Raw genomic sequence first — 27,160 nt, 5'->3', positions numbered from 1 at the left:
CAGCAGGACAGCTTACTATGCTTGAAATATATTGCTGTAAATATGACAGAAGTAGGTCTTACTTACAAAGAGCACTGAAATGAGCATTTAGCACAAAAGTGTGGCACTTTAGTGTCTTGTTGGAGCTAACTGTGTTATGAGAACAGGGAGGATTTTTGATCGAGTTTTTTGTCAACTTTGCATTTTCTTCAGCGCTGTGCCTGATTTTCTAGCTTTTGTTAATGATTACTAAACCAGTACTATGTGTGCAAAAAGATTGATAAAAACAAGTGCGGAAGAGTGCATTCACATTTTTTAAAGTTTGAGTCTTCTTTATTTCAGTTGTGCATGGTCATGTAAAAACAAATCTTTAGAAGTAATTGTATTTCCTTGCTTTGACCAAATATTGTCAAACCAAATTAAAAAAAGAGGATTTGTGGTAAAATTTGTGCTACATATTACATTCCTTTGTTATTTCTTTATCCTTTTTGGTCTTGCTAAGTTCATGAGTATATGCTTAGATAAAGGTTATGTTTGTTTAGCAATTCATCTTTTGATTCTATAAAAGTTGGTATCCTGCAGATCTTCTTACATAAAAAGTTAAACCATAACCATGCATCTCAGTTATCCCCAAAATTAAAGGGTCTGACACAGTATAGATGACTGTGCCTGAGGTATTCTTCAAACAAGTTTGCCATTTATTAGAAATGAAAGATTGGGAATGGGAGACGAAAGGGAAAATTAAAGGCACAAGACTGTATTTGAAGTAGTCATCAAAAACCCTGAATGATTTCCTAAATTGATGGCTTTTATTGAATGGTATTTATAAAATGCCATCTCTTTCAGTTCTCTGATCTTGAATCATTTTCATCTGACTGAGAAAAGTTGTGCTAAAAACTGAAAGACCTTTCTGTGCCTTAGTTAGTTTCCCATAGACCACATCCCAGACAGGAAGCAGTCCCCAGTTAAAGTATTTTTAGTGCTGTTGAGTCTGGCTGCAAATTGGAATGTTCTTTTGATGCACTTCCTCAGTGTGACTAAACTTGTGTTCTTTGGGGGATTCTGTTTTGTTTTATTTTGTTTCTCCTCAGTAACAGTATGACAATTTCCTTTTCAGTGCCAGCCCAAGTGACAGGTCTGACTGTGTCAAGTCAGGGATCAACCAACAGCTTGTTCACCAACTGGACAAGAGCACTGGGAGATGTAGACTCATACCAAGTGCTACTGATTCATGAGAATGTTGTCATTAAAAATGAAACTGTTCCCAGTGAAACTAACAGATATCACTTCTATCCCCTGAAACCTGGAGGACTCTATTCAGTTGTTGTCACCACTGTCAGTGGAGGGATATCTTCAAGGCAAACGATTGCAGAGGAAAGAACAGGTAAAAAGGAAAACACTCCAGCATGCTTTTTGATAGTTGAATTTGTCTAAGAGAATGGTCTTGTGTTTAAGCCACTGCACTGAGAATTCAGAAAAACAGGAGTTTCATCCGTATAGCTCCATATGTGCACACTGTCTGTCCAGATTTGTGTAAATATAGCTTTAGAGAGCTAACTGGTCTAACTACAGTGGGAACTCTACAGCAGGATCACTCTGTAACGAAGACAAAAATATGCCCTGAGAGTAATGAACAACTGTCTAGGCAAATCACTCCTTGGAAGGGACTTTCTTGTTCCATTGGCTATGTGGTGGTGGTGTAGTGTGACTGACTCCTTACTTATGTGTGCCAAGAACCTGCCTAAAGGTGGTGGGATGAATTGTGTCTCAGTTTCTCATAACCCATTCTTTTTCTTTAATCCAGCATCAAAGAATGTCCACCAGGGCTAATTAGTTACTATGAGGTCCTTCTGTACTTCACAGAACAAGATTTACTGTTGCATCAAATTCTTTAGGTTTAAAGCGTCATGAAATGTAATACTAGTTCTGTGGATATTTAGAGGAAAAATCTGGTGACATAGTGCAATTTTACCCGTTACGTGAATTTGGCAAAGGCCAGGCATTCTGCAGTTTTCTGCAATGCTCTCCTTGAAAATCACTATTTTCAGGTGAAAAGGCAAAACAAACCTGAAAAAAAAAATGGAGAAGAATAATACTTAAAGTAGATAAGTGTATTTTGTAAAATCATGGTGTGGGGAGGTTGACTGACAGCTGTTGGCCAGCCCCTCTGCTGAGATAAGTAAGTTCTGTGCAGCAGAGTCCAGTTAAAATTTGGAAGTTCATTATGTCTGAGTTCTGGCCCTGTAATAACTGAGTTTTGTACCTGAGTGATGATAGTTCTGGCAATGCGGAGCCTTTGAACTCACCTTGCTGGCTTGAAAAACAAGTGGCATTCACGTTTTGTCCACTAGGCGTCAGAAAACCCATTGGAAATGAAACATTCAGCTGTGGGCCTCAGCCTCTTACCAACCTCACCAGTTATTGTCGTTACTGAGGAATGGCAATTTGAGAGGATAACTCAGCTTCTAGGATTTTGGAAGTGCTGGGATCAGGCCACCAAGAACAATTTCCTTCACTGTATTTAAAAAAGGAGATGAATGTTGCTGAAAGGCAGTCAGTGCAGAACTTCTCAGGAGTCCCAGACTGCTTATTTTGCAGGGGATGGCATTAGAGGGATACTCACAACAATAAGAATTCGCTAGTTAATGCTTTTTATGTTTTTTTTTTTTTTCTCTTTATTGCCCAGTTCCTTCCAGTGTGACTGGAGTAACAGTAAATAACTCAGGTCGGAGTGACTACCTCAGTGTTTCTTGGCTGCCAGCTTCTGGAGATGTAGACAGTTATTTGGTAACACTCTCTCATGATGACAAGATTGTTCAGACTCTGACCATTTCCAAATCATTCAGTGAATGCTCCTTCAGCAGCCTTACTCCTGGGACGCTTTATGATGTGATGATAACCACAAAGAGTGGAAAGTATGAAAACTATTCCCTCAGCCAGGAGCGAACAGGTAAAGAGAGGCTCTGGGCAAGTACAGTGACTGTAATCATTGTTAATAATGTATAGCCATTACCAATGATTTATCAATATCTCACCAACTGGGATAGATGACATGGGGTTGGAGGGTCAAGCCATAAAATTGCGGCTTTATAAACTTAATTTTATTTTTATGCCCCTGTTGCTGCTTTATTTCATACAAAAATGCCTTAGCATGAATGAAAGTAATGTCAGTCCTTATGAGTGAACAGAAATGATGTGTTAGTTTTGGCTCAAATGTGTTGTCCTGCCCTTAATGCCTCTGTGTGGCCCTTCAAGTGTATCCTACAGAGCATCTCCTCAGAAAGTTACTGAGGCACTGAAAGAACAGAAAAGGACAAGGCTAATTAGTAAAATATTAGTGAGGTGTCACAATAATGAATAACACCCCCGTCAGTTGGTTTTGGTAATGTAACACACTTGTCTATGGTTTTGGTCATGCAATTTTCAAGGATATTATAACAGGAGTAGAAAAATCTCAAAAAAGGATAGCAATAATGATGGAGAACCTTTCAAAACTTTCTCAAAAATGGGAAAAATTGGAGACTTTACACTTGGTAAACCAGTAGAACAAAAGAAAGACTGTAAGAGGTGTTAAAATAACAAAGAGTATCAAGTTAGTGCAATTTTATTCTTCTCATGATCTAGGTGAAAATCCAAGCCACAAAAGGACGAGAGCCAAATTTTGGATCAGTGTTTGTCTGTAGAACTCACTACTTTTACAAAAATGGAGCAAGTTCCACAAGAGCAAAAATTAAAAAGGCAGACCATTGTATTGTCATAAGATGTAAAGCAGCCTGGAAAGTGCAGATGATACTTTATTGTTTAAATCCACATTGTTGTCTTTTTGCAACTTCCTCACAAAACTCTGGTAACTACCATAAATATAGTTCTCTACCACAACCCTGGTTACTTCAGGAAGTTCCTGCTTTTTTTTTTTCTTTCAGTCCCTTCAAGTGTCCAGGGACTCACTGTCAGCAATTCAGCCAGAAGTGACTACTTGAAGGTGTCCTGGTTACATGCATCTGGATATTTTGATAATTATGAAGTGATCATCAGTAACAACAATGATTTCATCCAAACAAAAAGTGTCCCAAAGGATGAAAATGAATGTGTGTTCACCAGTCTGGTCCCAGGGAGGCAGTACAGTGTCACAGTCAGCACAAGGAGTGGGAAATACGAAACTAGTGAAAGAGTCTATGGCAGAACAAGTAAGTAAGCACCCTGGAAACATTCTGAGAGAACCCAGGGTATTTTTTTTATTTACCGTACCCAGGAACAAAAATCTCATATGATTTTTAACATAGAATGTTGACCCTGACTCTTTGAATGTGTATTATGTCAAACACAGAAAGCAGTATTTAGTTTATGACTGTGCTTAAGTTACAAACAAGCAAAAAGTGAAAGAAGAGACCTATGCTGTTAAGTTGGAAAACAAATCTTGAAACACTGAAAGCCAAAAAAACAGTTGTACAGTTTTCCACATGAGCTTAGTATTTATCATTAAATTATGCCAGAATGTACTAAACAGTTTTTTCTGGTTATGGAAATATTTAGGAAAGAAGATAGACTAGACTTCACTCTATTCAAGCTACCCCAACCACTGGAATTGGAGAGCATGGGGCAAGAGTGGTAAGGTGGCTAGTTGGGAGCCAGCAGGGATCTGGGTGCAATCTTCACTTAGCACCATATGTGACTTAAGGAGCCATGCAGAGAAACTCAGTTTATTAACAAAGATGTAGCATGGGGCAAAAATAACTCACCTGTGTCTGGCACAAACTGGAAACTGCATTGTGGTGCTGCATCCCACAGATGGATTGCCTTGACTTGGCACTAGGTCAGGGCTCTTTTCTCTGTGTTTGTTCTATATGCAGATCTTATTCAGTTTTTGTTGGGTAGGTAAACTCCCTGCAGGCTCCATTATTATTTATTTATTATTTTTATGCTGATAGATTTATTATTTTTATGCTGATAGATTCAGTTCTGAAATGGGACCTTCCAGTGTTAGATGGGGTGCAAACTACCCAAATAAGTGAAATCTACTGCTTTCTCAAGAGAACTGAATGAAAAATTGTAGCTCAGAAGCATGACTTCAGAGATGCTAGCTTTTAGCTGTGATCTGTTAGTAAGTACTGAGAAGTTTCCCATCTTTCTTCTCACTTCTTCAGTGCCAGAGTCAGTGAAGGAACTGACTCTTAGTAACAGGAGCACAGAAGATCTGCAGGTAACTTGGTCAAAGGCTGAGGGGGATGTTGATAAGTATGAGATTCAGCTGCTCTTCAATGATATGAAGATCTTCCCGCCCATTTTCCTTGGGAACACCATTGAGGAGTATTGGTTCACAGCTCTGACTCCAGGACGTCTATACAAAATTCTTGTTTTGACCATCAGTGGAGATGCACAGCGGGCTACTTTCATAGAAGGCCTGACAAGTAAGAAATAATGTGATATTTAAAATGTGTTTAGGCTTTTCTAGAATGAAGCACTCAAAAGCAAGGGTGAGCCATGACTATATTCAAGCTTATGTAACACTCAGAGACAGCAGATCTCATTGAAAATCACACTAGTACTTAGCCAACACTCGTGCTTAATAAAAAAGTGTCGCATTTACTAATACTTGATTGTTGACAGAGAATCTGATTTGTTGCATGGGAATTGTATTGAGATGTCAGCATTCAGGTTTGTTATTCCCATGCATGCCAGTTGTTTGCTTAGTGTCTCTAGTGTAATCACTTACTTATTTTACACCTCTGTTTACCTACCTGAAGTGAATGATTGAGATAATAACAGAAAAATGGCTAACTAACTGAGGGTACCTAAAGAGCTTTCATTTTTTGAGGTGTTTTGAAGGCATCATATGGATAAGAGGGAGGTTACACGTAGAATTGTGTTTCTAATAATCCCACACAAATGTTTACAACTTTGCTTGTGTTTACACATGAATGACATTACTTGTACCTGTAAATGATCTTTCTCTTTTGAATAATTTTTCTGTGGCCATAAAATAGGTAGAAATTAGGAAGCCTGAGTCAAACAGGAAATTTGTGAGCAGGTGCCTTTTTGTTCCCTGTTTTTTTCCAGTTCCAAGCAAGGTCCGAAACATTCATGTGTCACCTAATGGCATGACAAACAGTCTGAAAGTGAGCTGGACCCCTGGAGGTGGAGATGTTGATTCCTACACAGTGACTATATTTCAACAAAACCATCAGCTTGATTCTCAGAGTGTCTCCAAACACATCTCTGAACACATGTTCCACAAGTTGGAAGCTGGGGAGCAGTACCGGGTGGTGGTGCAGTCTAACAGTGGCACCTTGCACAACAGCTTAGCAGCTTTTGGGAGAACAAGTATGTTTTTCTTGACACAACAAGAAAGTTGATTTATATCTTCCCATTATGTCTGACCCTTGTTTAATAATGTTTATGAATGTACTGTAGGGCATGGGGACATTCACACTCATGGGAAGTTTTTATCTCAAAGCATGAGTCATGATGTAGGCATGGGTCTGTTAATACCAGTGAGACGTGTCATTTCAGTAGCTTTACCACGGTGAATGTGCATGGAATTCTAGTCCAGCCCAGTGTCTTCCTTCATAGGATGAATGCAATTCCATACCTCTCATTTCTTATGCCTGTACCCATCTGACACATACATCCACTCCATGTAGGCAAGTATTGTGTTCTAGCAGAGCCTATTGCATGGTCAAGGTTTCTTAGACAACATATTGCCCCAGTGTCCAGGGTGTCAGAACATACAGAACAATGCAATACCTTGTTTTTAATGCATCCTGTCTCTTTAGCACCTGCATTTGTTATTTATGGCCTTGACTTTTGTGCAGCAGCTGCTGGCTAACATTTTCTATTCTGGGCTACTATGTTGCACCAATTTACCACTCCTTTATTTTTCATATTCCTCTTTTAACTGTTTCAGTCAGTTCATTTCACTCTCCTTCTCCATCTTTTCATGATAGTCTATATATATCTGTTGCTTCTCCATTCCCGGTTCAGATATCCCTGATGCTCTGTAACTTCATCTGTTTGTATTTATGTCTAGGAATTAGTTGTTTGCATAAACATATGCACAGACATTTCTTTTCCCACAAGTGAACCTGAAAATATTTCAGGTTATTTGAGTTATGTTCTGTTAATTACTTTACTCAGATTTGTGTATTGAATGGTCTGTATTTCACCTGGTAATGTCCTGCCTTTAATTGTTGCTTCCAGTTCCAGCTTCTGTCCAGGAATTATTAGCCCATCATGCTTACAGCAGTCATTCCTTGTTAGTAACCTGGCAGAAAGCTCCTGGTGTAGCCGAAAGATATGACATTCTGCTCTTGAACGAGCAAGGAATCCTCCTGAGCAACAAATCAGAGCCAGCTACTGCCAAACAACACAAATTTGAAGATTTACTAGCTGGCAAGAAGTATAAAATACAAGTTTTGACCGTCAGTGGTGGACTCTTCAGTAAGCGTGCAGAAACTGTTGGCCGAACAGGTAATTAGAACATCTTGGTTTACTTATAGTTCCCTCAGTCAGATATCATTAAATATATGAACCATCTGTATATTTTGATTCTACAAAGATTCTAGTAAGGTACAGACTCTGGATGTTTATGCATCATTTTTCCTCATACGTGCTTTGTATGTGAATCTGAACTTTATTATCATAATAATGTGACCATGGTTCATAATAAGGATATTAAACCAAAATGCTGAATGCTTCCCTCTGTCTTTTGTGGATATACCTGAATGCTTTATTGTCATCAAGTTTTTAATTCATAGTTTCAAGGTTCATAGTGTAGGATTTGATGTGAATACACACTTCTAAACTCAAGGCCAAATCTTGCTTGCAGTCTTTACTGATTAATAGCTTCTTGTAGAAGCTAATGGACAATTCTCTGTGAGCACAGTCTAGAGAGTCAGACCTTCTGGGAAATAAAAATACTGTATTGGAGAGGCTCAGTGGCATTTCATAAATGCTTTCCTCTTGTTTCTGACAGTTGCTGTTGATATTACTTAGCTACTTGTGGCTTAATTTAAATGTGTTACGGCCATGAGTTTATTAAAGGTGCAGCTTAGTGCCTAGACTCTGATATTTACTCTTACCTCCTTTTCAGTTCCTGCAGCTGTTACAAATCTGAAAGTCACAGAGAACACCACTGACCGACTGTCCTTCAGCTGGACCACCTCTCAAGGGGAACTTGATTCATATGACATCTTCCTATACAATCCAGATAAGTCCCTTCATGACAGGATTTCAGGAGAGCAGCATCTCCAGCAGTGTTCATTCCAGAACCTGCGTCAAGGCAGGATGTATCGAATGGTGATTGTTACACACAGTGGAGACCTCACTAACGAGTCATCTGTCTATGGAAGAACAGGCAAGAACATCTAAGAAAACTATCTGTCTCCAGTGTGGTGCTCATGGGGGACACCAGTGAGCTGGTCTGAGTCTGATGCTCATACTAGATTAGAGCAACTATTAAAAGTATTAAAATCAGCTCTAATATGTAAAAAGCATTAGATATATAAAAAAAATAAATTCTGAATTATATAGTTACAGCAGGAAAAATGAAGTGAAGAACCACATAACAATTCCCAGGAGCTCATGTCAGAAGAAGACATTCCAGCTTATGCTCCCTAAGCAGGAAAATGGCTGTCTCTCCTCCTAAAAGCAATATTGGCCTGAGTGGAAAAGGCAAAAAGGCAAAGCAAGTAGGGTTAATGGGATAGGCAGTCTACCAGTGAAATAAAACTTGTTTCCCATGGGAAGCTCTGGCTGCAGCTCTGTGTTTGTTCAGCCACATGTGGAAAGCAGGGTTTTCTAAGCAGCTCTAGCAGCTCTGACATTCTGTGAAACCTTTCTTTATTCCCCCGCAGCACCGCATAGGAACCCATCTGTGGGACTACATCTGCACAGTGATGCAATTTTTCAGCTACCTCAGAATGGGTGTTTCCAAATACTGACTAGGAAAAAGCTGCTTAACATTTGCAAAACTATCCATTATAAACATTGCAAATTCTTTTGGTAACAGTGGCAGTTCAAAATAATAAAGGAAGCTACTGAGATTTGCTTTTCAGCCAGCTGTGGTGGCTGTCTAGTTTGTAGAATGACTGTCATTACAGGACAAGTACAAGGTCTGCTTGACCTTTTTGCTTCTTCCCACCCAAAGGATGTTCTACATAAAGTAATATTAATTCCTCCTTTTTTCAGTACCAGCCCCAGTTGTTGGTCTCAAGGCATACAACCGAAACATGACGGACAGTCTGTGGTTCACTTGGGGTCCAGCAGCAGGAGATGTTGACTTCTATGAGCTGAATCTTTACAACCCAAATGGGACACAGAAAGAATCTGAGCAAAGGAAAGATCTGGAAGAGTGGCATTTCCAGGGGCTAATTCCTGGCAGAAAGTATACTTTGGTTGTGGTGACTCACAGTGGTGACCTGACCAACACAGCAAATGCTGAAGGAAGAACAGGTATGGGATTTTTTTTAGTCCCATCTGTTTGAATTCATTAGTTCACAGCTATGCAACAGACTTGTTCTGAGGGAGGATTTATTATAAGAGTCATTGAAGGTATAAAGATGAAGAATAACCTTAAGTGCATTAAAACAATGGAATGTGAAAGAAAAGCAGTCAGCACTGTTTTTCTTTCAAAGGCTCAGGAATATGTTACAACTGTGAAAGTCACCATCATCAGCACAGGTGCAGTAACTGGCTATGTATACGAGATAATACAAACTATTTTGTGATGCATTAAGAAAATAATCCATGTTTCATTTTATTTGTCTTGTGTAAAAATTTGTTAAGAATCTCTTTTTCTTCTCTCCTTTTTTCCCCCCTTTCTGCATAGCACCCAGCCCTCCTAACACTGTGTCATTTACTGATGTTGCAAACACTTCTTTATCAATCACTTGGCTGGGTCCTCCAGACTGGACAGACTATGATGATTTTGAGGTGCAGTGGCTTCCAAAGGATCCCCTCACAGTATTCAATCCCTACAGCAGCAGCAGATCTAAAGTACGTATCATCTATGGCCTGCGACCAGGGAGACTCTATGAGTTCAGTGTGAGAACTGTCAGTGGCGACAGCTGGAAGACATACAGTCAGTCACAGTCTGCAAGTGTGAGAACAAGTAAGTAAAAATTTCCATTGCACCCTAACACTCAGCTGAAGAAGATGCAAAACTGGAAAATATTACCAATTCCTTGTGCAATCAGTAATTTTCATTAATAAATTCATGAATGACAGTGATGAATTCAGCTAGATTCTAAGCTCTTGCTGTGTGCAAGGGCAGCTATTTAAAGACTGATAATGGACATACATTTATAATCTTCACATCAAGAGTCAAGCTGTTTGGTTGCAGAGCCTAAATCAATCTGTTTCAGGGGTAAAATAAGGCTGAATATCCAAGCTTCTCTGTTGGTACTATATTGAAATAATCATGTTTCTGAATAATAAGACAGGAAGGATGAAAGAAACTGTTCTGTACTAGATTTGAAACTGGAATCGCTTCACTGCTCTGCATTTCTGCCCATGTTTGTGAATCTGTTTCATCTCTAGCAACTTCAGTAAAAGGCTGATTTGAAAAAGTGAAATTGTAAAAATAACTGAGTTGTGGCAAATCCTCATGTTATTTGGGGTGGGATTCAGCTCTAAATTGACATCTATGTTTAGTAAGCTATATACTCTTTAATGCAGCATAATAATTAAAATTTCACCTGTACTTAATTACTTAAATGTAGATGTCTGCCATTTGAGAGTGAAATCCTGTCTTTGTTACATGATATAAATGGTGCTCCCATATTACATGGATGAAGCATATTTCTATGTTATGTTTAAGTAATATGGACACACCACATGCTGCCCAGGAAACCAAATCAGTCATGAGATGACAGTATCAGTATTGACTGATATAAGTGACCACATGAAGCCTCCAAATAAGTTGTAACAACTTTCTAGAAATCCATTTCTTTGTGGTGTTGCTGTTCATGTTAAGACTTCAAGTAGGATTGAAGTTTTTTCCTTGTTTTCACAGTTAATTACTGGAGCTTCACAATGCTAATGGGTCGGATGTCACTAGATCTGATTTCAGATGGCTAAAATGAGTTAGACAGCCTTACATAATAATCAGGCAGCACACATTTGCAGGATAACTGGGAATGCTGACTCCCAGCCTCCTGTTCTGATCTGATGGTTGATGCAGAATATAGGAGCTGTAGTGCGAGCAGAGAGTGTATGACACCTGTCCCTTTTCCCACTGAGTTTCAACTTCTCAACATTTCTCTAGAGCCAGACAAGATACAAAGCCTTCACTGTCGGCCCCAAACCTCTACTGCCATCGCGTGTTCCTGGACTCCTCCCGATTCTGACTTCGATGGGTATAGCGTTGAGTGCAAGAAAATGGACACCCGTGAAGTGGAATTTTCTAAAAGGATAGATAAAGACAAATCTCTACTTAATATTATGACCCTTGTTCCCCACAAGCGATACCTGGTGTCCATCAAGGTGCATTCTGCAGACATGACGAGTGAAGTGGTTGAAGACAGCACCATCACAATGATTGATCGTAAGTGCAATTCAGAGTTACCCTGAAGACAGGCATTGAGCAGCAATAAGCAATTGCTGGTGTTGCTTAGACAGTAAAAGGAGTTCTGAACTCCACAATTGCCAATGTGTGGAGTGGTGGCCAAAGTAGACTGAACCCATTCTTTGGTCTCTGTTGTGACAGACAGTGTAAGATTTTGACTATATTGCCTCTCATTACATTGCCAGATCCAATTATTTGGCTCATTCATGAAATATAGCCTCAGAAACATAAATACCTTGTCCTCATCATCACACGCCTTGTCTTTATTAGTTGTTTTCATGCTTGCTGCTTGGCTTTCTGTATCTGGCTATCTGTACCTTCATTGATGGTAGCCATCCTCAGCACAAATATCCATCAATAAGGACATTGGATTGTAGTACTACATTCTCTTTTGGTGTCTATAGACTCTTCTGAGGTGCTACTTGACCAAATCACCTGTAGGACCTGAGGGAGGATCCAGATTTCTATAGCATGTGCTTTGAAACACATTCTCCAGTTTCTCTACCCATAGGCTGCTGAGTGGAGTATTAGTAGTATCTGCTGGTGCCTCTGCACTGCCAGGCATCACTGCAGTCAACAGCCTGCCATTGCTGACCCTAGAGCTGCCCCAGATCTTTCACTACCTCAAGATTCAGTGGCACAGCACAATGCAGAGGCTTGCACTGTTCCAGGGCTAAACTCAAAAATGAGAGGATGGCCCGGAGTCCTGTATTCAAGGATGCCTCTGTAGCTGCTTTTTAAAAGCCACGTTTGTGTGAAGTGCTAGATCATAAAAATTATGTTTGCTTTGGGAGCTATTGAGCTAAGCTAGAGTTCAGTCACCAAATTGCCTTCTCCTTTGCCCCTCAGTTGCCTTTAAATCTCCTTCCTCTATCACAAAGGATACTACAAATCCAGATGTAAGACCTAGTTATTCATGTCACAAGAGGTGAGACTGAGTCCTGTTTGAAGGTTTGCTGATCATGTTTATTCTTATTTGGTTTATGTTCATGTTTGTTTATTGTCACTTGTTTTGAACACCGCTGTTCTCCCAGACCCTGGTTAACAATGGAGGCCCTACCTCAAGGGAGCACAAAAAATTGCAGCTGGACTTTGTAGATGTAAGAGGTATAGCTAAAAGCATATGAATGTATGAATTTTTTGTTCTTTTGGCATTCTAAAAGCTTCTGAAATTTAGCCTACTGCTTTGTATTTTTCTATATGTGCAATATAGTTTCAGTACTACAGATTTTTAAAAGAATCAACAATGTAGACCCTTAAAATCCCCACTTATGCTGCACTTTCTTCACTGTGTACTTCACGTTCCAGTTTACTTCTACTGTGTCACTGTTCAAAGTGTAGTTTTGTGTCATACAAAGAACATTTCCTATGGAGATTCTGCAGTCAGTCTAGAAAATGGTATTCTGTAGTTGAGTACGCTGTGTGGCTAACCCTGGCTGTTCCTCTGGAAAAGAAAGCAGAAATATAGATGCTTAAAACAGGTAACTTCTGTAGTGAGTGTGTTAAGTGGCCTCCAAACACTTGGCTTAAACCTGTGTTGTTTTCAGCAGCTACAGTTTCTGTTTTCATAGGCTTGACATGACTTTAATGCATTTCCATGTGGGCTTCTGCAGGAATTCATACTGAGGAGGTGTCACTCTTATTATGGTGAACACACTGCTGGCTTGTTTCATCTTCTGGCAGTTTCACTGTGGGAGGTGAAGACTCTTGATTGCAAAGAGAGTAGAATCAGAGACTTGGTTCCAGGCAACTGAGATTTGTTACAAATTGCATTTTCCTTATTAGCAAGTACATAGGTAATGCTTTTTCTCTATTTTGTAATTATTTTCTATTTATTTAATTACTCAGGTCCTCCTCAGCCACCTCCAGATGTACGAGTGAACAAAAAAGAGGTGCTGATTACCAAATCCTCCATCAACTTTACTTTTAACTGCAGCTGGTTTAGTGATACTAATGGAGCTGTGAAGTACTTTACTGTGGTTGTGAGGGAGGCTGATGGTAAGTGTCATGATTTAATGCTATTCTCTCCATAGCCAATAAAATTTACATGGGGAAGTACATCCCTATCACTGCACAGCGACGGGGTTTCTCCTCATGTAATGGCTGAGTGTCATACAGGTTTTTGATCTATACTTCCTCGCTAGCCTGAGGATGTAGGGAATCCTATTCTCAGACAGTCTGTAGCAACTACAGAGCTCAGACAGAAGCAGTACTCTAGATTACACTGACATGTATGTTCAGACAGTTTTTATAGTCTAAGGCTTGTGTTGGTTGCCACTGCCAGTGAACACAGGTGCCTTGCTGTGCACAGATTTCGAAAGGTAGTTTAAATGTTAAGTGTGAACACTAAAAGGCAATCACTTTGGAGAGTCTCAGTAAGCCATGCTGGGAAGCCACAGGTCTGCCAGGTGATGTTTGCTATCTGAAGAAAATGACTTTGCATACAGCACTATAAAACAACAGAAATGGTCCTTGTGACATGCACGTAAACCTCCCTTTCTACAGCTGACCTATTGTTGAGTCGTGTGTCTGGCAAATCAGATACATATCTCAACAATTTATACCTTGTTTTTAGAAGTGGCTTCATTTACTGTCATACCAGGACATATTTTGTGACCTTTATGAAAGTTTCTTAATATCTCTATCCATCAGCCCTTAGGAAAAAAAAAAAAAAAAACAGATAATATTTCCACTGTCTGCTTTGTCATGTTTGGGCAAACTATAAAGGTTTTTGAGAAGGACTACTCATTGCCATAGCTTTGCCCATCTGAGTCTCTTCCAGTATTGTGAATTTACATTCAGGGGGCTCCTGTAATTTCCTACTGTAGTTTTTCTCTATATACGGTAGAGTTGTCAGTTTATGGGGTTTTTAACTTCTTTTTGAAATAGCTGGTAGGAGAATCCAGGAATCTGGATCACAAAAACTCCCAACAACAAAGGAATAAATGTCATAGCATTCAACCTGTACATGCCTATTGCGGCAAAAGTTGCACTGAGGACTTGTGAGGAAATCTGCCTAAAAAAATAATAGAAAGGCTGGTAATGGAAGCAAGGTACCCTAACCATTGTAGCTTTGTATTCATGAGGTAGCCTCCAAGAAATAGAAAATTGGATAAAAACATGTCTATCAAGAGCTTGAGCCTATAAACCTCATCACATTAATGGCTGTGGCATCTGAACCTTCTGTCTTTCTCTGCACATGATGTAGGTAGTGAAGGACCAAAGCCTGATGAGCAGCACCCGTTACCTTCCTACCTGGAGTACAAACACAATGACTCTATACGCATCTACCAGACAAATTATTTTGCCAGCAGCTGTGCTGAAAACCCTGACAGTGACTATAAAAGCTTTGACATTAAGCTTGGAGGAGAAATGGAAAATCTGGGAGGAAAGTGTGATCCAGATCACCAGAATTTCTGCGATGGACCTCTAAAGCCTCGAACTGCATATAGGTTAGACTTATATTGGTAGCTGTGCTCTGTCACATTATTAGGCTTGGTGTCATCTGGGTGCCTGATCCACGTGAGCTTCAGAAGATTAATAACTGCATTGTACAATGTTCTTTGTGTTTCACTGCAAATTTATGAAAGCTTTATCCATGCCCCTGTTCGATAGGTAAGAACCAGTTATTCACGAGCAAGGGAATGATATGATTAATTATGCACAAAACTCTGTGCAATTAATAGGTTTATTTATTTACCTCAACTTGATGGGAAGCTCTCCTATTGCTGCTCAGCATTTCTTTGGAAAGACTGAAGACAATTGGCTAAGTCAGAAGAGTACTTAACAGAAGAAGGCAAGCATGCTTCACTCAGTCTGGCAGAACTACCCCACTTGTTCTTTTGGAACAAGCTAGAAAGACCTGGAGGCCATTCTATCCTGTGGCACCATTCTCAAGCTCCAGAGCTAGGTCCAGGTTAGCTGTAGGGTGTAGAAGATGATGACTCCCAAGACCAGCCTCAGAAGTTACATTGGCTGTGAGACCAAACATGAGCTCCAGTGTGGCTCAGTGACACCCCTCCCACAGGCAAATACTGTCCCAAGAGGTCTGCAAGCTGCTCACTGAAAAGCCACATGGACAGAAGGCACATGCCAAGGAGTGCCCATTGTGCCTCTCAGCTTCTTCATCATCATTAAAACAGTGCTAGCCTACTATAGGCTGCTCCCATTAGGGCACATTTCCCAAAACTTCAGTCTGAGAAATACCCACGTTACCAGGAGAACAAAGAGGACTCTAACATTTATCCATTAGCACAGTCGTGCCCAGCCAAGTGAAGGGAAAGTGTGTCCCCCTGAGGAGCATTTCTGAGTCCTCTCTCCTCTGCAGCTTCTGCTAGTCCTGCCTGCAGACATGGTCAGGCTGTGTGTGCCTGCAGCCAGAGCCCCCATCTGTTACCTCTGCCAGGGTACCTCAGAGCTCTCCACCTGTGCTGGCTGGACTCCCCTATATTTAACTCAGGGATCAGTATTATTAATTAAGTACAAGACTGATTAACTCAGGTGTCTATATTAAGAATTATCTATGATCAGTGGAAATGTTTTAGTTGTCTCAAAGAGGCAAAGAGTTTTTACTTTTCTGCTGTTGGTTCTGAACATCTGATGAGCCATTTTTTTAACTGTATTTTTTAGAATCAGCATACGAGCTTTTACTCAGCTTTTCAGTGAAGACCCAAAGGAACTTCCTAAACCACTCTTTGCAGACACCTTCTTCTCTTTACCCATCACTACAGAGGCAGGTGAGTTTCAAGCTGTTATCAGTGACTGTTCCATGTGATTATATGTTGTGCCTAAGAATACTCTGGCATTTAGAGCTATTTGTAAGGAGTGAAACAAAGCTTGTTGTGCATGTCCTGCTGAGAGGACATGAGACGACATGAAAAACTGCTCTGAGAGGAAGCTGACTTGGCTTATCTACCTTTACTAGAAAAATTAGAGGACAGCTTGACAGAGCTGCTGAAAGTAGAGAAAAGGAAAAATGCTCAGTGGGGCTATCACCAAGAAAGCTTCTAACTGAAAGAGAACCACTCCCATATAATGGAGTTTTGCTTTCTTTTACTGTGGTTGGGAGTGAAAAATTTGGTTTAATGGTTTGAAAAAAAATGAGGACAGAAAATCAAGGCCAGGTTTTAGCTAGTTTTAATGTTTTTAAAGTGTTTTAATGCCTTATATTTCCTTGTATGTAGCCATTTTCTTCAGCTGATAATAACAGATCCCCTGAAAGTTATTGATTCTCTGATTCTTTTGATCCTTTCCTCAAGACATATAAATATACTATTTTGTTTCTAGAGCCTCTCTTTGGAGTTATTGAAGGTGTGAGTGCTGGCTTGTTTCTGATTGTGATGTTGGTGGCTGTTACTGCTTTATTTGTCTGCAGACAAAAAGTTGGGTAAGCTGAGTCCCTTTGTCAGTCTCTGTTATTAAAGTCATGTCAAATTATATTAATTTAAATAATACAATTGATTAGCTAAAAATTGGATGGATGCACTGAACTGTTCAACAGATAAAAGTCTATGTCCTCCCAAATTCTGTACACACTAAGTATACAACTAATGACTTGCACATTAAGAAATCTATATATACTTAATTCAAATGGTGTCAGAATTATGTCATAGAGGATCCTTGTAACTTTTATTTTGCAGTAGCAGTCTGAATAGTTCTGAATAAAAAATGGTTTATCATTCAAACTTTTATCTTCTGGGAAAAAATGTCTTTTGCCAAAAAATGAAGTGTTTCAGATTAATTGCATCTGCATTGTAGATGGGAAGATTTTGAAACTGTTCATTTAGACTGTATAATTTCAATGCAAAAATACTGAGATGTGGCATTACCTCAGTGTCCAAAAGATTAGCTCAAACTTTGCTTCTCATTTTTTGTTAGTTATAGTTGTATATTTCACATTACAGATGAACCTTAAATAGTGAACTTACATCTTTTTTTAAAATGAAATACTGTGTGTCGACTGAAAAAATCTTTATCCATTTAAACTATTTTGCATGACTGAGAGATGTGAAATTCTTTGTAGTTTCTGAAATGAGAAAAAATCCTCAGCATTTCTAGTGCACGGGAAACACTGCAAATCTGAAATTCAGCTCTTTTACTGGTACAAAATTAAGCTGATATGTTTTTGAATTTGATTTTCATATGCCAGAATTTCAGATTTAAAAAAACCCCTATTTTCTGACTAGTCATAGCTTTTAGCCAAAATGGATAAACTTCATTACAGAATGTGGTTTCTTGTTGTAAGTTATATACCCAGCAAGATGGCAGTAATACTGGTATGGTTTTCCCACATCAGACATAAAGAGAAAGTGTTCTCTAAGGGAGATGTCTTGAAGGAGGAGATGGCAGCAAAAAGATGAAAGGCAACACTAGCTGTGTTGTAAGTGGAGTAAGTGCCACTTCTGTGGCTTTCCCAAAGCCTGCTGTAGTTATGCCACTTACTCCTGCCATGAATGTGGGCATCTGCTACAGGCCTGGTCTGCAGAGTGGATGTGCTGGAAGCTGTAGACCTTTTACAGCTCTGAAAACTACCTCTGTGTTCCTCTGCACGTAGAGAATCAACTGATTTAGGGGTCCATCTTAGCACAGGGCACCCTCTTTTATGATGGGCTGGGCTGCGAGTGTTTCAGAACAAGAAAAATGTTTTACTCCCTGTGCCAGGCATATCCTCTACATCACTATTGCCAAGCTAAAATACAGGAAAACTCTGAGCCTGAGCTAAGAGCAATGTCACAGGATCAGAGCCAAAAATCAAAACACATGGTAAATGTGGAAAATGGTAAACTGGAAAAAAAGACATTTAAGAAAGTATAACTTATGTCAGTGCCAGCTCTTACCAGTCTCAAAACTTAATGATGTAACAGAATACCTTCCTTTTTGTTCCAGCAATGGCCATGAGAGACCTACAGCGAGGCTGAACATTCGCAGAGACAGGCCACTGTCAGTCCATTTGAACTTGGGGCCAAAAGGGTAATGTAAAAAGTTTGGTTTTTTAACATAACATTGTGGTTGAACAGACCCATCTGACCACTTACTGATGAAGCGTTTCTTTTTCTTTTGAAATAATTTCCAGGTACAGGAAAACTTCCAGGTAAAAAGAAAAAATTAATACCTAAAAAACTTCTTGGTAGCCAACTGGATAAATTATGACTGTGATTCATCCTGTGATTTTCTTCCTCCTGTTGAATATTTCAGTCCGATCAAAGTCAGTCACTTTGAAGCACACTTCACCAAACTTCAAGCAGACTCCAACTACCTTCTGTCCAAGGAATATGAGGTGGGATCCTAACCTAGGCAAAGGACTTCCTTTGTGAAGGGGTGGGCTGACTGAATCTGCTGGTTAACATATTAGAAAGGCCTGCATTTATTTGCCTTATTCACGCAAGTCCAAAAAAGGTGGAGCATTTCATTTGAACTCCACTTGTCCATGTGCAGAAACCAGCTCTTCATTTGGCATCTTCTGGTTGGAAGCTTCTGCCTGATACTTATCTGGCTGAGAATAGGAGCATTTGTTTGAATGGCACATCTGTGTGATAAAGTATGGAAGGTACCTGCCAGCCATGCACTTGCTTTAAAACAGTATGATTACATATGTAATTTCAGTTTGTTTTTTTATAAAAAAGCACCTGCTTTCTGTCCATGGCCTTTGAGAGCTGATGAGCACTATTTCCCTTTGTGTTGTCTTGTCCTTTAATTATTTTGACCTAACCTTTTATTCCTATTCCTTTTTTGCAGGACTTGAAAGATGTGGGTCGAAACCAGACATGTGACATAGCACTTCTGCCAGAGAACAGAGGGAAAAATCGATACAATAATATATTACCCTGTGAGTTTTAGCTTTGGTTGTGTAATATTGCATCACACAAGCTATTTTTCACCTTTTTTTCACCAAGCCTAGTGGAAAAGAGTGCAGCCAATCCCTTCCCTCCTTTCTGTCCGAGATGAAATATCTTTCCCAGCTCAGGTTCTTGTGCTAGGAGGCAGATGATGCATGGCCCTGAATGGCTTCACATAGACCAGTAATTTAATTTCACACTAGAGGTGTAATGACTAGCGTTCAGTCCAGGGAGAAAAAGCTCAAGCTATTGGGAGCATTCAGTCACTGCTGATAACAAGGGTAGTAGAAATAACAGTAGGGTTTTTTACATACAGGGTAGCATCCATTCAGTGCTCTTTGACAACGTTGCCAAATCTTTGTTCTTCAGAGTACACAGCAAACCTACTATACAATGTAGAGCTGGTGTGATTCTGCATGGTAAGACATGTCAAGTTAACCCTGTTCTTCTCATGCAAGACCTGTCTGTCATTGAGAGGTTCCCCCTTTAATCTCCCCCCTGTCATTTTGGAGGTAGAACACTGAGGAGGAACACCACATAACTCAATGCACCACATCCCCACTAATGGATGTGGCATGTGCTGGCAGCACAGCCTCTCTTATATCCTGCCTGCTCATGCCAGCAATGACACCTGACTGAGATCCAACATGGCATTATCTCATGAATCAGTGTCCTGGCAGCTCAGGCACTATATGTTTCTGTAGAGAGGGCCCTTCACCTACGAAAGATGTTAGGCCTGCTCAGCGTTAGCTCAAAATATCACTGAAGTGTAACTGTTCTTTCAAGGGCAGAGCTGGGCACTGCTTTTCAATACAGCATACTGCTGTTAGGATCAAAGGAGGATGCTATTTTGGCCCTTTTGTTGTCATAATAAATCCTATGTAGCTCAGCAGAGGAAATTCAGTATATTTACTCCATCCTTCTTACCCATCTATCTCCTAGTCTCTGGAACAGTCCACAGCACTCAGAGATTAAAGAGGCAGTAAAACCAGCAGTTATTCCTTATAAATTAGCTCTTCATATAAAATCTTGTAATAGTGCTGGCAGTCCTTTTACAAACACATTTCTGTAAGTGCTGAGAGGGACTGAAAATCAAGACCTAGCCCTAAGCCTCTTGTAATCAATTTCTTGCTAGATGATACATCAAGAGTGAAGCTTTCCAATGTGGATGATGACCCTTGCTCAGACTACATTAATGCAAGCTACATACCAGTAAGTGACTCAAGGGTGGTGTTTTACAGTCCTCCTTCCAGTGGTAATTTTTCCATCATCTAAAACTGAATATAAAGCTGGATGGTTAAGGCTCCCCTCCCCCTTCCTTGATTCACTTGAGCTAAAAAACTAAGAACTCATTTTGTGGCTGTGCTGAAAGACTGTGTCTGACTACCATTAAGTTAACTGTGAGTGATTTACCCAGCACTTAAGGACACTTTCTTACATTGCTATAGTTATGTAAGACAGCAAGTCTAATTGGCCAAGGACATATTTTTAAAGGTCGCTGATTTTATACAGTGTCCACAACAACTGTAGCTATCACTGCAGGTGGCATCCTCAGTGTGGAGCTGTAGCTCATCCTGACAGCATTTGCACCTTGCAGGGTGATAAAACTGGCTGAAATTAAAATAATGCCCTTTGCCAAAGATTTATGATTGATAATAGCAGTGGCTTTAGCAATCCAGATTTCAAGCCAGAGCTCAGCTAGTTTATTAAAAATGATAAATAAAACAAAAACCCCTAGCAGCTTTAAAATTGCTTGAGAGCATGCTGAACACAAAAGAACAATTGAAAGCTTTGACTGTCACAAAAGGAACGGTATTTAGATAAACTGCCACAGTCTCTTCCTTCTCTCTGTTCCAATCAGTCATTTGCTTTCAGGTCCAAGGCAACAATTTAGCTTTCAAAACTATTGTCCCAGCAAGGGTTGCTGCAGAGCCCTATCTGCAACCCCAAGGCTTGTTCAGTTGTTAAAAGATTTTTTCTGCCTTTTTGGAAGCTAATGGAGTTCTCTTTATTTGCAGGGCAATAATTTCCGCAGGGAATACATAGCAACTCAGGGCCCTTTGCCTGGAACCAAAGATGAGTTCTGGAAGATGGCATGGGAGCAAAATGTTCACAATATTGTCATGGTAACCCAGTGTGTTGAGAAAGGCCGGGTAAGTAGTGACTCTTCTTTGTCTGTTTTAATGTCTGTCAAGTGTCAGTTTTAACATCTGTTAAAAGTTTTTGCTTCTTACTTGCACCACGATAAAGCCAAAAAGAGCCCAGTCAAGGAGATACACGTCATGAAATAAAAGGTATACTATAAAGACTGGAGGCAGATCAGGGCTGTGAAGTGAGCATACACAGACTGTCTCAAGATCATGCAGCATGTCAAGGCTGGAATTAGAAACAGAGCTCAGTGCTTCCAGTCTCTAATCCAGGACTTTGTTCACTAGACAATTCTCTTCAGCATGCAGGACAACCACCAACAAAAAGTGCCCGTTGATCACATCAACTCTGATCAACTTCTACTTTAAATATAAGCTCTGGAGAGTAAATGTTGATCATTAAATACATCAAATTATCTCTGATATATAAACCCTGATGTAGTTAGCAAAGAGACCACTCATGCATTTAACATTCTTCCTGAGTGCAAGTGTAGCATGGTATGCTACATGTCCCAGGTATGACCGTGTCCTGTCCCTTTGTAAGACAGCAACTAGATCTGTAAGAAGATTAAACAAACTTGAACTAGTGACCCTCTAATAGTACATATAGGGTCAGTTCCTCTCAGCTTACCATTTTTTCCTGAGGAGAGGGTGAAAGCCAACACAGAATAGGATCTGTATCCTTCTGCATCTCATTGGCTCCAAGTAGCACTCTACTGCCATGTCTCAGCAAGAGGTGAACAAGGGGCACTGGAAGCATAGCTCTCATCCAAGCAGAGATATGAGAAGAGTTGGCACAGAAAATATGCTCTGTAAGAAGGCATCAGTGAAGTTCTTCCCATTCCCCCCATCACAAATTAATTATGAGGACTTCTACTTCCCACCCCCATGCTAATCCATTCCCATGGCAGACCCTGTTTGTTGACATGGCAGAAAGTGGCATCTCTCTCTGAATTCAGCTGCTGCCTTTCTTCCTTCATCCTCAGGCACAAGCGTTCTGAAGTCTGCTTTGGCCAGTGCAGGATGGTGGCATTGTTTGTAGCTATTTTGACCACTAAATCTGTCTTTCCTTGTATCCCTGCAGGTAAAGTGTGATCAATACTGGCCTCATGACCAGGATTCCTTGTACTATGGAGACCTGATTGTTGAGATGCTGTCTGAATCAGTGCTCCCAGAGTGGACAATACGAGAGTTTAAAATCTGCAGTGTATGTTTGCATTTTTCTCTTTCCTGATTAATTGGCTTAAAACACTTGCAAGGCTAAATTAGGAAGGTTTATTCCACTGTACCACAGTTGTATCATGCCTGACTCCCCTCTGGTGGAAGCCATAGCATTTTCTCTGAAGGTACCTGTTCTGTGTGTCCCTTTCTCTCTTGTCCTGATGACTCACACATTTGAATCCCAACAGGAAGAGCAGCTTGACTCAACGAGGCTCATTCGTCACTTCCACTACACGGTATGGCCAGATCATGGTGTGCCAGAGACCACCCAGTCCCTGATTCAGTTTGTCAGAACTGTAAGAGATTATATCAACAGGACCCCAGACACAGGACCAAGTATTGTACACTGCAGGTATGTGCAGCAGCACAAGGGCTCAGTGGCACAGAGCCCTTGTCCCTACCCTTGGGAAGATCCCTAATATTCATCCCTGTTAGACTATGGGCAGCTGCAGAATCTGAGAGGTAGCTGATGGTCATAAGTTTCCAGATACGTCAGAGCAGTATTTCCAAGGCACATTCATTCGCCCACAACCTTACCCTGGAGATGACTCGAGAATTATTCTTAGGGAACCACTGTATTTCTGTGGTACCGCTGCAGAGCATGAAAGTGTCAGCAGCTGCCACTGCTCATCGGCTTTTGCATTCTTAAATTGCCCACATGCTGCTGTTGTGGCCCTATGTTTGAATCACAAAGGGGTGTTTAAAAGGTAAGATATACCCAGGGTTAATCTGACTGTGTGTGGATGTTGAGTCTAGCTGATCCGTCCTTCCCCCGTTCTGACTGAGACTCCCTTTTCTTGCTGCCTTTTCATGCTCTTCTGCATTTTCCATCACTGGCAGTCACAGGGTTGCAGTTTTCCCTCAGTTCTGTGCACTTGCATAAAAAATGACAAAATTGAGCTGCCTGATCTGTTATCCACTGGCCAGTTGCAGCAGAGTGTAGGGCTACAGAGGGAGAAAGAGTGCAGTTGGTGCTGTATCTTCTGATAAAGCCATATATTCACTGATAGTACCTGATTGTAGTATCTGACCCCTCCACCATTGTATATGCTGAGGCTTGTGTCTTACATGACCCTGCCTGTGTCTGCCTGGACAGCATGTGCTGCAGCGTGTCAGATGTCTACTGCGTCCCACAGCTGCATCTCTGAAGAGAAGAGGTTTCAAAGTTAGAGTCAGGTGCAGTCTTTCAGTGTATCTCAATGACTGGGTTAATCCAAAGCAGAAAGCAGTGCAGGCAGTAGCAGAGATACCTCTACCATTACTATCCTTTCCTCCTTCCTAAAAAAATTCCATTACAAAGTGTTATAAAGGCCCAAAGGTGCCATTTGAACAATCTGTTTCTCACCCTGGAGATCTGAACTTTACAAAAGTATCACATGAAGATGGTGAATGCTTTGATCCATCTGCTTTTAAGTCTCTTGGGTTGTTTTCTTTTCCAGTGCTGGTGTTGGCAGGACTGGCACATTCATTGCACTGGACCGAATTCTGCAACAGCTGGACTCGAAGGACACTGTTGACATTTATGCAGCAGTCCATGATCTAAGGCTTCACCGCGTTCACATGGTTCAGACAGAGGTAAGGTTTGGATAGCCTGCTATGCAGCAACAACAGCTACAGTATGTAATAATCAGTCTCATCTTAAAGGCTCTCAAAGCAGTTTGCACTTACTCCACTTTCAAATATGAGCTAGATGTATTTTAGCTCTGTGAGAGTTTCCAGTTCAGGTTTTTTTCCACTGGCTGTCTTAGAGAGGGTCCAAACCATAACAAGTTGCAGTTATGCTTCCTGTAAATTTCTCCTTTTTTTGCCCTGGCCCATAATCACCCCAGCAGCATTATGCATCAGGCACTTAACAGCTCACAGTTGCTTCACTGCGGAGTCCAGTAAATGAGCTTTAAGTGGAGATAGGTCCTTCAGGGATAGGTTTGGAAGACAAGCCTAAACCAGACAGATAGGTTGACATAATGGAAAGGGGAATGCAGGACAGAGAAAATTAGATGTATGCAATTTTAAAGCTCTGGCCACTGTGACCCTGTGCCTTTGCAGTTTATGTTTTATTGAGCTGCTCTGTCATTTTCATTATAATGATTTTGGAAAGTTGATTGGCATTCTCCTAACATACTATGGAAAAGCAAGTACATTTGTTCTCAAAGTTCAGAAAAAGTAAATGCTTTGTATTTCTTCCTGTGCTTTTAAAATGGCAAGAAAATCATGTTTTACTGGTAGGAGCTAAACATTTAGGAACTGGTTTAATAGAGGTTTTTTTGTGGAGTTACTCTGTACATTTTCCCTGTGAACCGTTAATAGAAGAATGAGAAGTTTGATGCTTCTGCCTGTAACTTGATACTAATGGAGCTCTTTGTTGCAATTTGGAAACCAGTATATCAGTGACAGTGTTTTCTGATAGATGTAAAAGTCTCATATGGATATAAAGAGAGGCCCAGCTGGGAACACAAAACAAAGGGGCTCCTGGAACTATCTTAATCACAGAAGACCTTCTGTTGGAGGGGAGACAGGTTCCCAGCCTAGTTTCTGCATCTTCAGAGACAGATCCTCTTACATTCCCGTCATCTGTAGTGTGCAAAGGCAGACAGACATCTCAGAAGGATGGCTCTTTTTCCCTAGCTGGAAAAAAGAGGCAACTACCTCAAGAGCCTAAATTTGACTTATAAACAAGTAAAATTGTGTAATACAAAACCAACCTTTGGCATGAGCTTGACATGACATCTAAGTCAAAAGGCAGACAGATCCACACAAAATTCAAAGGCCACAGTACCATCATACTTGACAATACTCAGTCACAGAAAAGCAGCAGCAACAAAACAATGCCTCTGCTTCAGACTTGGCTCAACATTGTTTAAGGCAAGAGACTGGAGGTGGAGACAGGCAATGGTAAACTTTGTGCATCAGCTCAAAAGGCAGCATGCTACAGCAGCTGTAACCATTCCATTTGAAAATGGATTTTGCCAAAGAAAGTCTCCATGCTTGGCCAGCTTTCCATCATGTTGGTGGGTGGGGTGCAGGGTTCTGCTCTGCACAGAGAGCAGCTGCATGTGCATAAAGGCATATATCCTGGCTTTCCCAGAGCCAGAGCACTGAGGGAAAGACACAGAGCAATGGCTGAAGATGTGAGGGGAGAAAATACATATACTTATTGGAGAAATTATGTTTTTGAGATAATGCTAAAAAAGGTACACCTTGGTATATATGAATATGCTCGGCCTGACTTTTGGGTACCATGTTACACTAATCTAAAGACTGTTATGACCTATGTCATAAACCACAAAGAGTAGCAAAGCATGAAAGTTTAATAATCTATTCTGTGAAGATAGTTTGGTGAGTAATCAACAGTCAATAACATGCTGACCTTCCTTACATTTGTTGTGAATGTCATCTTAGCTCCATTCTATGAAAGGCACTCTTCAGAAAAGACTGTCAGTTGCTGTATAGTCAGAAACAATCTTAGAACTTATGCTGGATCTGAAAAAAAATAGTTTTTTCAGAGATTTTTCTGATTTTTTTAGAGATTTAGGTTTTCATGGTTGTCTGAAATATTTATTTGTTATTGTAAAATTCTGTGGAAAATGTTTCTTTTCAGAACAAAAAGAAAAATCAGGAAATTTTTTGTCTTTCCTGTGCATATTAATTCTTCTACATATACTTTATACCAAAGCACTCAGAAGTAGTAGCAGTCCAACGAAGCACCATGTGAAATTGCACTTTACAGTTGCTAAAGCTTTCACTAATGGCATAATCTGTCAAAACATACTGTGTTCATTTATGTTTTACTGGTATTATTTCTAAAGAGAGGTGATCACAAAAGTTTACTATATTACCAGTGTGAAAAGGAGATTAATTTTAGAATGATATTTTAATTTTTAACACCACTCTTGATTTTTTTGAGGGAGTTAGCTTTTAATGATTTTTCACAGTACAGAAAATTAAATCACAAAATTCCTCAGTGTCTTAAAAACAAATCTTTTGCAGTGTCAATATGTGTATCTACATCAATGTGTGAGAGATGTGTTAAGAGCCAGAAAACTTCGCAGTGAACAAGAAAATCCCTTATTTCCAATATATGAAAATGTGAATCCAGAGTATCACAGAGGTAAATACAAGTTTATCAAATTCTAAAATGTTTCAAATGTGGTAGCTCACTGACAGTCTAATTGAGGGGGAATTGTACTATCCTTAACGATTGATATTTCTTTATTTCCTGGACCTTCATTTGTTCCCTCTGCTATTTTCATTCTTGCAGTTGTATCTTTATTTTCTCCATTAGTAGTCATTATAACATCACTTCCTGCTCCCACCTTACCTTTATGTTCTCACTATCCCTTAAGCAATTGAGAACACTGACAGCACTCACTGGGCTCTTCTGCCATTCACGGAGTTCAATTTCTGTCTGCATCACC

The 27,160-nt window shown here is 40.2% G+C and overlaps 1 protein-coding gene across 4 annotated transcripts in view; it reads left to right on the top strand.

Annotated features, from left to right (window-relative positions):
• Positions 1-27,160, top strand: part of PTPRB (protein tyrosine phosphatase receptor type B) — a 77,457-nt gene that overhangs the window by 30,330 nt on the left and 19,967 nt on the right. For all 4 annotated transcript variants that reach the window (XR_005954950.1, XM_041465586.1, XM_041465583.1 and 1 more), the window contains 24 exons: positions 1,097-1,363; positions 2,666-2,929; positions 3,903-4,166; positions 5,124-5,387; positions 6,037-6,300; positions 7,177-7,446; positions 8,069-8,332; positions 9,166-9,429; positions 9,806-10,087; positions 11,243-11,521; positions 13,391-13,540; positions 14,751-14,994; positions 16,172-16,278; positions 16,829-16,928; positions 18,428-18,511; positions 18,615-18,632; positions 18,737-18,818; positions 19,277-19,367; positions 20,513-20,589; positions 21,396-21,530; positions 22,609-22,731; positions 22,934-23,097; positions 24,185-24,320; positions 26,733-26,853. Coding sequence is in view for 3 of the 4 variants with exons in the window: in XM_041465586.1 (XP_041321520.1) it covers positions 1,097-1,363; positions 2,666-2,929; positions 3,903-4,166; positions 5,124-5,387; positions 6,037-6,300; positions 7,177-7,446; positions 8,069-8,332; positions 9,166-9,429; positions 9,806-10,087; positions 11,243-11,521; positions 13,391-13,540; positions 14,751-14,994; positions 16,172-16,278; positions 16,829-16,928; positions 18,428-18,511; positions 18,615-18,632; positions 18,737-18,818; positions 19,277-19,367; positions 20,513-20,589; positions 21,396-21,530; positions 22,609-22,731; positions 22,934-23,097; positions 24,185-24,320; positions 26,733-26,853 (4,314 nt within the window). In the remaining variant the exon portion in view is untranslated. The remainder of the gene's footprint in view (positions 1-1,096; positions 1,364-2,665; positions 2,930-3,902; positions 4,167-5,123; positions 5,388-6,036; positions 6,301-7,176; positions 7,447-8,068; positions 8,333-9,165; positions 9,430-9,805; positions 10,088-11,242; positions 11,522-13,390; positions 13,541-14,750; positions 14,995-16,171; positions 16,279-16,828; positions 16,929-18,427; positions 18,512-18,614; positions 18,633-18,736; positions 18,819-19,276; positions 19,368-20,512; positions 20,590-21,395; positions 21,531-22,608; positions 22,732-22,933; positions 23,098-24,184; positions 24,321-26,732; positions 26,854-27,160) is intronic.

This window comes from Pyrgilauda ruficollis, unplaced genomic scaffold, assembly GCF_017590135.1.
Source record: "Pyrgilauda ruficollis isolate IOZ18807 unplaced genomic scaffold, ASM1759013v1 scaffold19, whole genome shotgun sequence".
Classification (NCBI taxonomy): Eukaryota; Metazoa; Chordata; class Aves; order Passeriformes; family Passeridae; genus Pyrgilauda; species Pyrgilauda ruficollis.
This window is presented reverse-complemented; position numbering and strand designations above follow the sequence as displayed.